The sequence below is a fragment of the Oncorhynchus masou genome, chromosome 31 (genome assembly GCF_036934945.1).
Source record: "Oncorhynchus masou masou isolate Uvic2021 chromosome 31, UVic_Omas_1.1, whole genome shotgun sequence".
Lineage (NCBI taxonomy): Eukaryota > Metazoa > Chordata > Actinopteri > Salmoniformes > Salmonidae > Oncorhynchus > Oncorhynchus masou.
In genome coordinates this window covers 93,127,698-93,143,254 of record NC_088242.1, presented here as the reverse complement: position 1 = coordinate 93,143,254, position 15,557 = coordinate 93,127,698, and the positions used below count along the sequence as shown (strand labels likewise).

General features: G+C 41.3%; 1 protein-coding gene across 1 annotated transcript in view; it reads left to right on the top strand.

Annotated features, from left to right (window-relative positions):
- The first annotated feature begins 4,986 nt into the window (after positions 1-4,986).
- pex5la (peroxisomal biogenesis factor 5-like a) overlaps positions 4,987-15,557 on the top strand; it is a 167,515-nt gene continuing 156,944 nt past the window's right edge. Inside the window, exon 1 of the mRNA XM_064953049.1 lies at positions 4,987-5,508. Coding sequence (XP_064809121.1) covers positions 5,488-5,508 — 21 coding nt within the window. The 5' untranslated portion in view covers positions 4,987-5,487. The remainder of the gene's footprint in view (positions 5,509-15,557) is intronic.

Here is a 15,557-nt window from a genome sequence, read left to right as displayed (position 1 = left end):
GGAGCGTCGCTGCACAGCTATTTTCAGGTTTCTCCAGAGATGTTAAATTGGGTTCAAGTCCGGGCTCTGGCTGGGCCACTCAAGGACATTCAGAAACTTGTCCCGAAGCCACTCCTGCGTTGTCCTGGCTGTGTGCTTAGGGTCATTGTCCTGTTGGAAGGTGAACCTTTGCCCCAGTCTGAGGTCTTGAGTGCTCTGGAGAGCAGGTTTTCATCAAGGATCTCTCTGTACTTTGCTCCGTTCATCTTTCCCTCAAGCCTGACTACTCTCCCAGTCCCTGCCGCTGAAAAACATCCCCACAGCATGATATTGCCACCACCATGCTTCACTGTAGGGATGGTGCCAGGTTTCCTTCAGAGGTGACGCTGGCATTCAGGCCAAAAAGTTCAATCTTTGCTTCATCAGACCAGAGAATCTGGTTTCTCATGGTCTGAGAGTCCCTTAGGTGCCTTTTGACAAACTCCAAGCAGGCTGTCATATGCCTTTACTGAGAAGTGGCTCCCGTCTGGCCACACTACCATAAAGGCCTGATTGTTGAAGTGCTGAAGAGATGGTTGTCCTTCTGGAAGGTTCTCCCATCTCCACAGAGGAACTCTGGGGCTCTGTCAGAGTGACCATCGTGTTCTCGGTCACCTTCCTAACAAAGGCCATTTTCCCAGATGATCTCGTTTGGCTGGGCAGCCAGATCTAGGAAGAATCATGGTGGTGCCAAACTTCTTCCATTTAAGAATGATGGAGGTCACTGTGTTTTTGGGGACCTTCAATGCAGCAGACATTTTTTGGTACCCTTCCCCAAATCTGTGCCTCGGCACAATCCTCTCTCAGAGCTCTATGGACAATTCCTTCGACCTCATGGCTTGATTTCTGCTCTGATATGCACTGTCAACTGTGGGACCTTTTATAGACAGGTGTGTGCCTTTCCAAATCATGTCCAGTCTCATAGCAAAAGGTGTAAATAAGGTATTTCTGTTTTTTGTTTTTAATAAATTTGCAAAAATGTCCAAAAACATATTTTTGCTTTGTCATTATGGGGTATTGTGTGTAGATTGATGAGGAAAAATGAATTAATTAATACATTTTAGAAAAATGCTGTAACAAAATGTGGAAAAGGGGAAGGGGTCTGAATACTTTCCCAAATGCACTGTAAATGAATTATGGTACGCTATGATGTCACCGGTGTTATATTTGCCATATGGTGTGTATTGAAGCAGCAATGGATCCTGTGACCTACAGGACATCACAACAATAGGCGAGCACTTCCTGAGTCCAGCATCAAAAACCATGATGTTTAATGAATGCAGAGTCTGATGTGGTCTTTGATAGGTGGATTATTCAGCTCAGAGCGCTTCGGGTAAGTGATGAATTGAGTCAACATAGTAATTGATAGAGACAAGAATCCTTTCATGCACTATCATCTTGCTGCTGCCTACCTAACGTTAAATCACCTTGACACAGCTGTGTTTCTACCTTGTAATGAGATGACTCGTTAAGGGGTGATTTCTATGAGATAACTGATGTATTTACTTCAGTTTGATTAATTGACAAACTAGAACTTTTCCCCTAAATCACACATAGATACAAAAACAATTATGGGAAAGTTACGCAAGACATTTGAGTAACACACACCTATTTCAAAAGTGAGGTAGCCTTTTGAGCTGATTCTTAATGAAATCAATGAATCAAACTGAGGTAAATGAATCAAACTGAGGTAAATGAATCAAACTGAGGTAAATGAATCAAACTGAGATAAATGAATCAAACTGAGGTAAATGAATCAAACTGAGGTAAATGAATCAAACTGAGGTAAATTAATCAAACTGAGATAAATGAATCAAACTGAGGTAAATTAATCAAACTGAGATAAATGAATCAACCTGAAATAAATCCTCCTCAAATGCAAGATATGTATATCAATCAAACTTCAATAAAATGTATTTATAAAGCCCTTTTTACATCAGCCGATGTCACAAAGTGCTATACATAAACCCAGCCTAAAACCCCAAACAGCAAGCAATGCAGATGTAGATGCATGGCGGCTAGGAAAAACTCCCCAGAAAAGCAGGAACGGGTTGGCCAGTCCTCTTCTGGCTTTGCCAGTTGGAGATTATAACAGTACATGTCCAAGATGTTCAAACGTTCGTAGAACGTTCAAAAATAATCACAGCGGTTGTAGAGGGTGCAACAGGTCTGCACCTCAGGAGTAAATGTCCCACCTTGACTATCCATGGCCTTTGAGATGAACTTTCAGTTGGCTTTTCATAGCCAATCATTCAGAGTTAGAGACAGCAGGTGCCGTAGAGAGAGAGAGAGTGTCGAAAACAGCAGGTCAGGACCAAAGGTACTGTAGCACGTCCGGTGAACAGGTCAGGGTTCCATAGCCGCAAGCAGAACAGCTGAAACTGGAGCATCAGCACGACCAGGTGGACTGGGGACAGCAAGGAGTCATCAGGCCAGGTAGTCCTGAGGCATGGTCCTAGGGCTCAGGTCCTCCGAGAGAAAAAGAGAATTAGAGAGAAAGAGTGAGAGAATAAGAGGGAGCGTACTTAAATTCACACAGGACACTGGATAAGACAGGAGAAATAGTCCAGATATAACAGACTAACCCTAGCCCCCCCGAAACATAAACTACTGCAGCATAAATATCAGTAAGACCTTGGAATACATGCAGACTGAGCAATCAACCCAATCCACATTTGCATCACTTATGTCCAAGAAGTTTGCCCAATCATTTTCAGCCTTATGCAAGAATAGCTTCTAGCAGCTCATATTTTCAGCTCTGATGGTCACTCCACATAAATATTATCTCCAATTCATTCTATTAATTTGTTTTTCAAATCACACTGCACTGACTGTTTGGCCCACAGTACACAACAACAATTCCACTTATTTGCCCTTAATGATTAGTTAGCCACACTGCCTGTCAGAACAGGGAGATGGGGGAATGCGGGACCATGGCCCAATGGGGCCTTGAAATAGAATCAGACACCAGCATGTACCTGTTCGCTACCCTAGGATCACGCCAACATTAATGCGCTATCAATATTGATTGATAAAAATACACACGAGGGAATATGAAAGAATACATTAGTGAATTTATTTAATCAATTCCAAGCAAGCAACACAGAGCAGGTGTAATCATTTGATTTTCCCTGCATGATCCACGGTGGCTGGGTTCTGATCCATGGTGGCTTGGTTCTGATCCATGGTGGCTTGGTTCTGGTCCATGGTGGCTGGGTTCTGGTTCATGGTGGCTTGGTTCTGATCCATGGTGGCTGGGTTCTGGTCCATGGTGGCTTGGTTCTGATCCATGGTGGCTTGGTTCTGGTCCATGGTGGCTGGGTTCTGGCACATTGCGGCTGGGTTCTGGTCCATGGCGGCTGTGTTCTGGTCCATGGCGGCTGGGTTCTGGTCCATGGTGGCTGGGTTCTGGGTTCTTGTCTATGGTGCCTGGTGGCTGTGTTCTGGTCCATGTCAGATGAGCTCTGGTCCATGGCCTCTGGGTTCTGGTCTATGGTGGATGGTGGCTGGGTTCTGGTCCATGTCAGATGTGTTCTGGTCCGTGGTGGCTGGGTTCTGGTTCTAGTGTCTGGGTTCCGGTCCATGGCAGCTTGGTTCTGGTCCAAGGCGGCTGGTTTCTGGTCCATGAGCGGCTTGGTCCATGAGCACCATTTATCTTTCCAAGATAGGGTCACGTATTGGGCCGAATGTCCCCTCCCATTTCGAAATTTTAAAGACGCTAACACAATCATGATTTGTCCAAATAACCAGTGACTAAAAACCTAAACACCTCAACAACCCCTGCTCTTATCCCGAACATCAGAGTAATCCCCAACATATTCTACAGCAACAATTATGTTTAGTTAGCTCTGTCCACGAGAGATTTGGGTTGTGACAATATTTAAAGAATATTGGCAAACCCTGTTAATACATTAAATTAAATTAACAGATCCCACATCTGACAACATAATTGTGTTTTTACAGCTTCGCGTAACAAGTGTTAATTTGCAAGGAATGCGTTATTGATGTTATGCTGTCTCATGTAGTATATTATGGAGAAAGATATTTACACGTGATCATATAGCAGAGTAGCTGATATCAATTACATTACATATGTGGCATATTTTAAAAAAAAGTTTTAAATATTTTTTATTTAACCTTTATTTAACTAGGCAAGTCAGTTAAGAACAAATTCGTATTTACAATGACGGTCTACCCCGGCCAAACCCGAACGACGCGGAGATTTTGGTATCATTCACTGTTACTCTACAACAATTATAATTGGTCAAACAATTCACTACAATTTCTTGCAAACATATGTTGTTCTTGTTTCATGTTGATTATATTATTGTTACTCCATGTGCTGCACTGTAATTAAGCTACTGATTCCCCATTATCACTACAAGTCTCGTTAAATAAGCATCCTGCCTTACTTCGTAATTGGCCAAGAGATAAACATCACGGTGCACTAGCATGCCTTATTCCACTCTGTAGTTTACATCATCAAGATTACCTTGAAGGGAATCATCCGATTTGCATGCATCGTGTTATGTAATCCTTCATACTAGAACTAATTGGACAATGTACAGTATAGCAGAATAATGTCGGCCCAAAATATATATATATAAATTATTAACCAACGGTTTGGCATGACGTGACAAGGAGGTGGAATTATAGTATAGACTCAGGGCACACGCAACCAGTTCGTTTAGGCCAATTACAGTGCATTCATTGGTTTCCAGCTACAGCAAGATGGCAAACAGTTATTATAAGGCTTCATATAAACCTGAAAATATAGATAGGTAGGCGCCAAAACATACTCTAGCCTATACCTACAGAATATAGTAATAGTAATACCTGCAGCACACCGCCTGAAACAAGCTCCAAATGTCAGAATTGCCCCCAATTTCAACTTGCTTCTACTTCAGAGCACGTGAATCCAGGAGGCGGCTCCAGCGGCGCCCAGATGAGGAAGGTTGGTAAGCAGGAGAGAGGAGTGCACTATAAGAAGCGTCAAAACAATTATTAAGCCACGGTCGAGAGGCGGAGAGCGGTAGTGTGCACAATGAAGACATAACACGGGAGATTTTACTTGACTAACTGAATTGTTGTCCATCCGAAGCCGAGGACCCAGAAGCTTTTGGCAGCGCCGTGAAGATTTCTGGGCGCCTCGCATTGAAGTGGGTTCTGGTAGTGCACTTATCTCTCCCGTGCTGTCGCCTGGCTACCTTTCAAAAACCGGCAAAAAAACCATGACAAAAACACTTACGTTTCAGCACCTTAAGCGAGGACAGCTCCTTTCCTTTGCGTAACATTAAAAGACTCAATTGGAGCCTGCACTTCTGAGCGAATTGAAACATTCTGCCTCTTGTTACAGAACTCTTCGTACGTATGGACACTCCCAGTGTCGCTTACTGTATCTGTATTGCGAGCCTTAAAGTAGCTTAAAAATCCATCGTCGCAGAATCAGGAATTGACTTCAAGCTCAATATGTACCAGGGTCATTTGCAGGTAAGATGTTTTGTTCTTTTGAAATATAAATGCATTCTATGTGTGTATGAGGGTATTGTTGAATAGCTTACATGTCAACTCTGTAGAAGGTGATTAATCATGTAGCCTAGTTCATGCCAATGACGTTTCTACATAGGGAATATGAGGTAGCCTAATAATGGAATACTAGGAGACAATTAGACGATGACCACTGTGGTGTCGTGACTGTAAAAATAACTGTCAATTGCCCGTAGGCCCTATGTTTTATAGCAACGCGACAGGGTCTGTTTATTTTGTCCCATCACAGACTGTAGTGACTCGCGCTCTCCGATAATGATATGATCACTTCAACTGCTGCTTTAGAAAATGCAGCGCTATTTAAATAAACAAGAAACAATTCATAGTCAGTGTCACGTTGGCAATAATTGACTTCCGGGACGTACATTTGAACCTCTTTTATGTTTCATGTGCGTTTTATTGAATAATGTAGAGCGCAGCCTTGATATAGGGCACTTGCGGTGCCTATAGTTTAACCTTGACGACCACCTTTGTCTCGACAGCTTGGTTTCCATTGAGATAAAATTCTGTCCCCAGAGTAGCCCATGTTCCTGCATGTAAACATAATTGCGCCCACAAAAAGTCAAATAAGCGTTCCAACTATGTCGACGTGACTGGAAACAATGGCATGGGAGATATAGGAATCTGATGTCAAATTCTTTGGGAAGATATTCTTTGCTCAAGTTGAATAGTTTATTTATGACATTTATATGATCCACAATCAAAAGTATTATCATTCAAATGCTCGACATATGATAAAAGTTCATTTGACCTCAAGAGAGCTCTGCCCTCATACAATTCAGTGAGTTTGAAACAGTGAAACCGGTTACCAGTTGTCATGATATCTATAAGAGTGCTCAAATAAATAAACATATCATAAAAGTAATCAAAAGTACACGTTGAATGAATGAATGTCATACTGTTACCAGACCCTGTCTATGTCTCATCCCTTTCATGGTCATATTTTTGTCAGTAAAATGACAAATCACAATATAAAACCTCTTGAAGACAAGCTGTACTAAGATTGATGACTTGTCGAGATTTTGTTGATTAGATAAATAATTGATTCATGGATTCAAATCAGTGGTGGTCGGTGCCATTTAAGATGATGGAGATGAAAAAATGAATGAGCATGGCCTTATTTCTATTAAAGCATATTTGGATGACTGTCATTCATATTCCATTCACCCAGCTCAATGTAACATCGATAGATTTAGGCTACTACATGATACTAACATTTTCCCTATACCCATCATGAGGTTGCAACCAAGCCTACAAATTAAAGTGTACAACGTAGGTGCACAGGTCGATATATATATATATATATTTTAATCAAGATGACAGACAGTGACACATTCAATAATGCCTTACACACTATTGCCTGCGCCTAGCTGATGATCTAAGGTGTAGTCATTAGTCCAACAGTTGCAATCAAGGGTTTCTATTGGACAAATTCAGAACTATATTAAATATAGTGCCCGTTTCGTTCCATTTACTTCCATTTAAGAAACGTTTTTCAACAGAATTGGTGGAATGAATATACCCCTGATCACCGCACAGTTCACTTCCATAGCAGCCACATACAAACAGTATGATCATTTACTCGTTCTATAATTTCTCCTCGCATCTATGCGCTCTTCTCCTCTCACCATTTCCCTTTGCTTGTGGACTTCAGTGCACATTACAACAGCTGTCTGTGACCAGGCAACAAAAAAACTTCCAATCCAAACCTTCATACCATAACCGCTAACCGCTACACACAGCCTAAATCGATGACACTGTATTAACTAATACGTCATAGATAACATAGCTATCTATTAGAACTAACACGTTAACTTCTTACGGCTGAGAACCCGTTAACGGGATCGACTTGACAACAGTCAGTGAAAGTCCAGGGCGCCAAATTCAAACAACAGAAATCTCATAATTAAAATACAAGTATTTTACACATACAAGTATTTTACACCCTTTTAAAGATAAACCTGTTGTTAATCCCTCCACAGTGTCCAATTTCAAAAAGCTATATGACGAAAGCACACCATCTTATTATGTTAGGTCAGTACCTAGTCACAGAAAAACAGCAATTTTTTCAGCCAAAGAGAGGAGTCACTAAAAGCAGAAATAGAGATAAAATGAATCACTAACCTTTGATGATCTTCATCAGATGACACTCATAGGACTTCATGTCACACAATACATGTATGTTTTGTTCGATAAAGTTCATATTTCTATCCAAAAATCTTAGTTTACATTGGCGCGTTATGTTCAGTAATGTTTTGCCTACAAAACATCCGGTGATTTTGCAGAGAGCCACATCAATTTACAGAAATACTCATAATAAACATTGATAAAAGATACATGTGTTTTACATGGAACTTTAGATAAACTTCTCCTTAATGCAACCGCTGTGACAGATTTTTTTTAAACTTTACGGAAAAAGCACACCATGCAATAATCTGAGTACGGGGCTCAGACACAAAAGCAAGCCATACAGGTACCCGCCATGTTGTGGAGTCAACAGAAGTCAGAAATAGCATTCTAAATATTCACGTACCTTTGATGATCTTCATCAGAATGCACTCCCAGGAATCCCAGTTCCACAGTAAATGTTTGTTTTGTTTGATAAAGTCCATCATTTATGTTCAAATACCTCCTTTTTGTTCGCACGTTTAGTTCAAAAATCCAAATTCATGACGCGTAGGCCAGACAAAAAGTCAAAAAATTCCACTACAGTTCGTAGAAACATGTCAAACGATGTATAGAATCAATCTTTAGGATGTTTTTAACATAAATCTTCAATAATGTTTGAACCGCATAATTCCTTTGTCTTTAGAAACGAAAAGGAACGCAGCTACCTCTCACGGGGACGCGCCTGAGTGAGCTCGTGGCTCTCTGCCAGACCCCTGACTCAATCATCTCTCATTCCCTCATCCTCCAAAGTAGAAGCATCAAACAAGGTTCTAAAGACTGTTGACATCTAGTGGAAGCCTTAGGAAGTGCAATATAACCCCATAGACACTGTATATTGGATAGGCAAACCTACAAACCTCAGATTTCCCACTTCCTGGTTGGATTTCTTTTCTCAGGTTTTTGCCTGCCATATGAGTTCAGTTATACTCACATACATCATTCAAACAGTTTTAGAAACTTCAGAGTGTTTTCTATCCAAATCTACTAATAATATGCATATTGTAGCTTCTGGGCTTGAGTAGCAGGTAGTTTACTCTGGGAACCTTATTCATCCAAGCTACTCAATACTGCCCCCAGCCATAAGAAGTTTAATAAACCCGCTATAATCATGCAGTGCAGTGTACAGCAAGCTGTTTAGCAGTTAAACCGACGGGCCCCAGTGACAAAACATTAATCAAACCAAAAGCTTACCATGACTTGGAAGAGTTCTAGTGTTTGATAGCCATAGCCAGCTAGCTAACGTAGCATCCCTCTCTGTTAGAGTCAGGTGCTCTCTCTCTTGCTTCTCCTTCATTTTTGAAGAAATTAATTTGTTCAAAACTGTTAAACTATTGTCTATCTCACTTTTTGAGTCAACTACTCACCACATTTTATGCACTGCAGTGCTACATAGCTGTCGCTTGTGTTTTTAGTACTATATTCATTTTCTGATCCTTTTATTGGGTCGACAACAGATCATACTGCAAGAGTTCTGATAGGTTGGAGGGCGTCCTCCGGAAGTTGTCATAATTACTGTGTAAGTCTGTGGTGAGAACCATGAGCCTCCTAGGTCGTATTGAAGTCAATGTACCAAGAGGAGGACAGAAGCTAGCTGTCCTCCGGCTTCATCATGGTGTTATCCTACAGAGTGCTGTTGAGGCTACTGTAGACCTTCTTGCAAAACAGTGTGTTTTAATCAATTATTTAATGACATGTGAATATATTTAATATAGTTTTAACTAAAAAGGATACTTTTTTAAATTGTTTCAATATTTCTATGAAATTCACTGAGGAGGATGGTCTTACCCTCCCCTCTCTGAGGAGCCTCCACTGATTAAATTCATTATACAACCAATTCATTACACAACACTTATTTAAGCAATAAGGTACGCGAGGTAGTGTTGTATCATGAATACAGCCACAGGTAAATGGCTTTGTTCGAAATTCAAAATTGAACATTGTTTCCGAGGTCAGAGAGGAGACTGCAAGGCTTATATTAACCCCTGCTGTACCAAACTAAATGCTAGGCTGGAAGCCAGGGGAAATAATGAGCGAGTTGAGATAAATACAACAGATGATTTGGACAGCAACATGAACATGACATTCCTATGGAGGTGCAGTGATCATTTTCAGAGGGAACTGTTAGCAGGCATAGTGTGCCAGTGACGGCCAATACAGCACAGCTTGGAACGCTGCTTGTCCAATCACCATCTAGGATCCAAACAACCACTTTTATAAACTTGTTTATGTACCAAAGGCCTCTCCAGGCTGAGCTTATTAAAAACTGTCAAACAATGTATTGTAACATTTAATTATATATACATTTGAATCTATTTGATTAGATAGAACACCTTTCCAGAACTGTAATATACTACGAATGGAGAGTGTGAATCCAAGCTGCAATAATGACCGTCATTTTTCTGTATTGAGCATCCTTTGAATATCTGATTAATGTTTTTCTGGCCTCCATTTACTGTACACGTCTGTCTCTGTGTGTGTGTGTCTGTCTCTGTGTGTGTGTGTCTGTCTCTGTGTGTATGTGTCTGTCTGTGTGTGTGTGTCTGTCTGTCTCTGTGTGTGTCTGTCTCTGTGTTTGTCTGTCTGTCTGTGTGTGTGTGTGTTTGTCTGTCTGTCTGTCTGTGTGTGTGTGTGTCTGTCTGTCTGTCTGTCTGTCTGTCTGTCTGTCTGTCTGTCTGTCTGTCTGTCTGTCTGTCTGTCTGTCTGTCTGTCTGTGTCTGTCTGTCTGTCTGTCTGTCTGTCTGTCTGTCTGTCTGTGTGTGTGTGTGTCTGTCTCTGTGTCTCTGTCTGTGTGTGTGTATGTGTGTGTGTGTGTGTGTGTGTGTCTGTGTGTGTGTGTGTGTCTGCCCCTGTGTGTCTGTCCCTTTGTGTGTGTCTGTGTGTGTGTCTGTGTGTGTGTGTGTGGGTGTGTCTGGCCCTGTGTGTGTGTCTGTCTGTGTGTGTGTGTCTGTCTCTGTCTGTGTGTGTGTGTGTGTGTGTGTGTGTGTGTGTGTGTGTGTGTGTGTGTGTGTGTGTGTGTGTGTGTCCCTGTGTGTGTGTCTGTGTGTGTGTCTGTCTGTGTGTGTGTGTGTGTGTCTGTCTCTGTGTGTGTGTGTGTGTGTGTGTGTGTGTGTGTGTGTGTGTGTGTGTGTGTGTGTGTGTGTGTGTGTGTGTGTGTGTGTGTGTGTGTGCTCGCATGTGTATACGCTTCACATCCGTGTGCATGAAAGAGGGGGTAGGTGTGTCAGTACTGGAGAGATTTTTTTCTCCCCGATTTTAAAAATCTGATCTTTGTTTCCAATAACACAGCCCCATAAATTGGACAAATAATCAAACATTTACAATGACGGCTGATTTCATTTTGGTTAACTGAAACTTCCTAAGTGTCCCGTCTTATGTCTGGAAAACATTTGTCTCTGGCTTTGCTTTTAGATCATAGCAAGTAAGCAAAATACTTGATAATACATTTTCCTTGTTGTTTTATCTGCAAATGTTCAGTCGATGCAAACCGGACACTTCATCTGTCAGTGATGGGGCTCTCAACTGCATCACTCTGCTTGTGTAAAGGGAGCATTTATCTTGACAGTGACGACACCTTTCTCCTTGAAGCCAATTTCAAGTCTATGCTGTTTATTCCTTTGTTAAGAAGAAGCGAACTGCACACTACAGCATACTGTACCGTAAACATAACCAGCACTTACTGATCTGTCTGTACGTTATCTTCATGTGGAATACATTTCTGTCATGGAAGGATGTGGATGAGTGTATTTTTATAACGGTTAGCTTGACAGCCAAGTCTTGGACACATATTCAGTTGGACACTGTGCCTCACAGCCTTCTAACTAGATATAAAGTTCAATAGGCCAGGATTTGTTTTATTGTAAGTCTCAAGACTCTATCAAGAGGTCACTTCAACTCTATGAATTGTTAAAGGAAAATTACACCCCCCAAAAAATGATATTTTGGTATTTGTTTCATTAGTCCATTGTTGATATACAAAAGTGTTTTGCGTGTCAGCAATTACGTTTTCAAAATCTAACACTTTCAAAATATGGAAATACAGCCGGTATGATGCATTTTGCACCAGAAGATGCATCGCTTTGCATCATACCGGCTGTATTTTCCTTTAACCATTCATAGAATGGATGTGACCTCTGAACAGTGTCTTGAGACTTTCAATAAATCATTTTCTTGTGCTGTTGGCATTCTGTAGCTCAGAATCTTAAAAAGATTACAATGATTGCTCTGCTTTTTCAAGTTACTGCAGCAGCGCGGGACCGTTCAATGGGTTTTCTAGTCAGAGCTATCGTCTACCTTCCCTTTAAATTGATATCACAGCAAATCAATGCGACCACTCACTCAGAGTTGTGTGAATGCATTGGCTTATTACAACGGGCGAGCACACAAAGAAGCCCCATCTCCCTTCTCATTTCTCATTGTTTTTTTCTTCATTTGGCTCTCTGCTCCCTCGTATACCGTACCTGGTTGTTATTATGTCTATGTACCTGGTTGTTATTATGTCTATGTACCTGGTTGTTATTATGTCTATGTACCTGGTTGTTATTATGTCTATGTACCTGGTTGTTATTATGTCTATGTACCTGGTTGTTATTATGTCTATGTACCTGGTTGTTATTATGTCTATGTACCTGGTTGTTATTATGTCTATGTACCTGGTTGTTATTATGTCTATGTACCTGGTTGTTATTATGTCTATGTACCTGGTTGTTATTATGTCTATGTACCTGGTTGTTATTATGTCTATGTACCTGGTTGTTATTATGTCTATGTGCCTGGTTGTTATTATGTCTATGTACCTGGTTGTTATTATGTCTATGTACCTGGTTGTTATTATGTCTATGTACCTGGTTGTTATTATGTCTATGTACCTGGTTGTTATTATGTCTATGTGCCTGGTTGTTATTATGTCTATGTACCTGGTTGTTATTATGTCTATGTACCTGGTTGTTATTATGTCTATGTACCTGGTTGTTATTATGTCTATGTACCTGGTTGTTATTATGTCTTTATACAATGGGTGGTTCTAATCCTGGATGCTAATTGGTTTAAACCGTTTTCCAGCCGGTGTCTATTCCACAGCCACTGGCTAGGGCTATGATGTTGAAATGCCAATTTACTGTTCCATCTCACTGCGCAGTCCACTATCTCATTAGCCCAACCAGGCAATTTATAAACTTGATGTCCTCTTTAAAAAATAAAACCTGGACATTATCTCCCATTTCTTTTAGACTAGCGTTTGTTTTTCATCAGCGTAGATTTATATAAACTTTGCTTAATGTCTCTCCAAAATTTGCAACATTGTTTCAATATTGAAATTCAATCTCCAGATGTCCCCTAGTAATGAACGTGTCGGGATGAGTCAGGCAGGCAGCTTTTCTCAGCCAGTGGAAATCATGAATCACCAAAATTTGCATGCACACTGTATATACAGAGCAATGTTCAAACAGGTCAAACGAAACGAAATGCAGCTACTTTACTGTCTTTCCAGCATCCGTTGGAGGTGATTGTGTCTGCTGTGTAGTTGGCTAGCTCCTCGGAACAGTGTCCGGGCGAGAGAGCAAATGTTCTATGCCCGGAGAAATCGCACATCATTAGCTCACTGTTATGGATGTATCCAAATAAATGTCACTGGAAAATAGCGTAAACAAACGCAAACAAAGCTACTTCTCTGTTATTCTGGCTGCACTGGTTGTCGTGACTGTGTTAGCCAAAGTTGGCTGGCTAGCTAGCAAGCAAGGTGATAAGAGCATTGCCAGCCAGCATGGCAACGGTACATTTAGAACGAACGACCAGGTCACGTCCATAGATATAGAATAAAAATACATCACGACTGGGTTGCGTCTCTGGAAACCTAACTGATCGAATGAACGACCAACCGGCTTGGGCTGCAACCCTAGATGTGTCGAGACTATATCTCGTGGAAGGATGAAATAGAATGAATAATTTCATGAAAATACAGTTTTTAATGAAGATATGTCAATCCTTATTTGAATATGTTGCTAAACCGTTGTATAAATGTGATAATGTCCTCGAAGCTGGTGTTTGCCGTCCTGAAACAAAAACACCCTTACCAATATATCATCCAAACACCGGCTTCGAGGGCATTATCATTTGAATGTACCTGGTTGTTATTATGCCTATGTAAACGAGATTATAATTTTCATAAATAAACCAGGGTTGTGGTGATATGCCGACGAGACAATGTTGGGGATTTAATATATTGGTGTTTTATAGATGTGATAACGTCATCCTGTTCTTTATTTTGACCCAGTGTACACCATTGGCTACTGTCTGAGTAATCTCATCGGTTGGCTCAAACATAATTGTCGGGCAGAAATCTGATAGAAATTCTGTCCCACCTTCTGCCCATCTCTCTAATCCTGATTATTGAAACAGTGAGATCAACAATAGGGCTTACATACTCAATTCTATCTCCCTCCACATCTCTCTAATCCTGATTATTTGTTCTAAACTGCCAGATCAACAATAGGGTTTACAGTACATACGCCATTCCATCTCCCACCACATCTGGGAAACACCTCTTTCAGAGAGTAGTGTCTGCCATGTGTCATTGGACTAAAACTGGGCGGTCTACCAATTTTATGCTGTGTATAACAATGAGCGTAGTGTGTATGCTCTTTCAAACTCATCCAAATACTTTGAAAGCTACACTTGGGAATAGTTAGATAAGGTTGTTAGATAAGAATAAAATTGTTTTATCAAATAATTAATCAGAGTACAAAACATGCTTTCAATGTTTCCCCTTGAACCTCCGGCAAACCACCACTAACCAGCAACGTACAGCACCGCTAACCAGCAACGTACAGTACCACTAACCAGCAACATACAGCACCGCTAACCAGCAACGTACAGCACCACTAACCAGCAACATACAGCACCGCTAACCAGCAACATACAGCACCGCTAACCAGCAATGTACAGCACCGCTGACCAGCAACATACAGCACCACTAACCATCAACATACAGCACCGCTAACCAGCAACATACAGCACCTCTAACCAGCAACATACAGCACCTCTAACCAGCAACATACTCACCCCTACCCAGTAACATACAGCACCCCTAACCATCAACATACAGCACCGCTAACCAGCTACATACAGCACCACTAACCAGCAACATACAGCACCGCTAACCAGCAACATACAGCACCGCTAACCAGCTACATACAGCACCCCTAACCATCAACATACAGCACCACTAACCAGCAACATACAGCACCACTAACCATCAACATACAGCACCACTAACCATCAACATACAGCACTCCTAACCAGCAATGTACAGCACCACTAACCAGTAACATATGGCACTCCTAACCAGAAACATACAGCACCCCAAACCAGCAACATACAGCACCACTAACCAGCAACATACAGCACCACTAACCAGCAACATTCAACACCACTAAGCATCAACATACAGCACCACTAAACATCAACATACAGCACCACTAACCATCAACATACAGCACCACTAACCATCAACATACAGCACCACTAACCATCAACATACAGCACCACTAACCAGCAACATACAGCACCACTAACCATCAACATACATCACCACTAACCAGCAACATACAGCACCACTAACCATCAACATACAGCACCACGAACCATCAACATACAGCACCACTAACCATCAACATACAGCACCCCAAACCAGCAACATACAGCACCACTAACCATCAACAAACAGCACCACTAACCATCAACATACAGCACCACTAACCATCAACATACAGCACCACTAACCATCAACATACAGCACCACTAACCAGCAACATACAGCACCACTAACC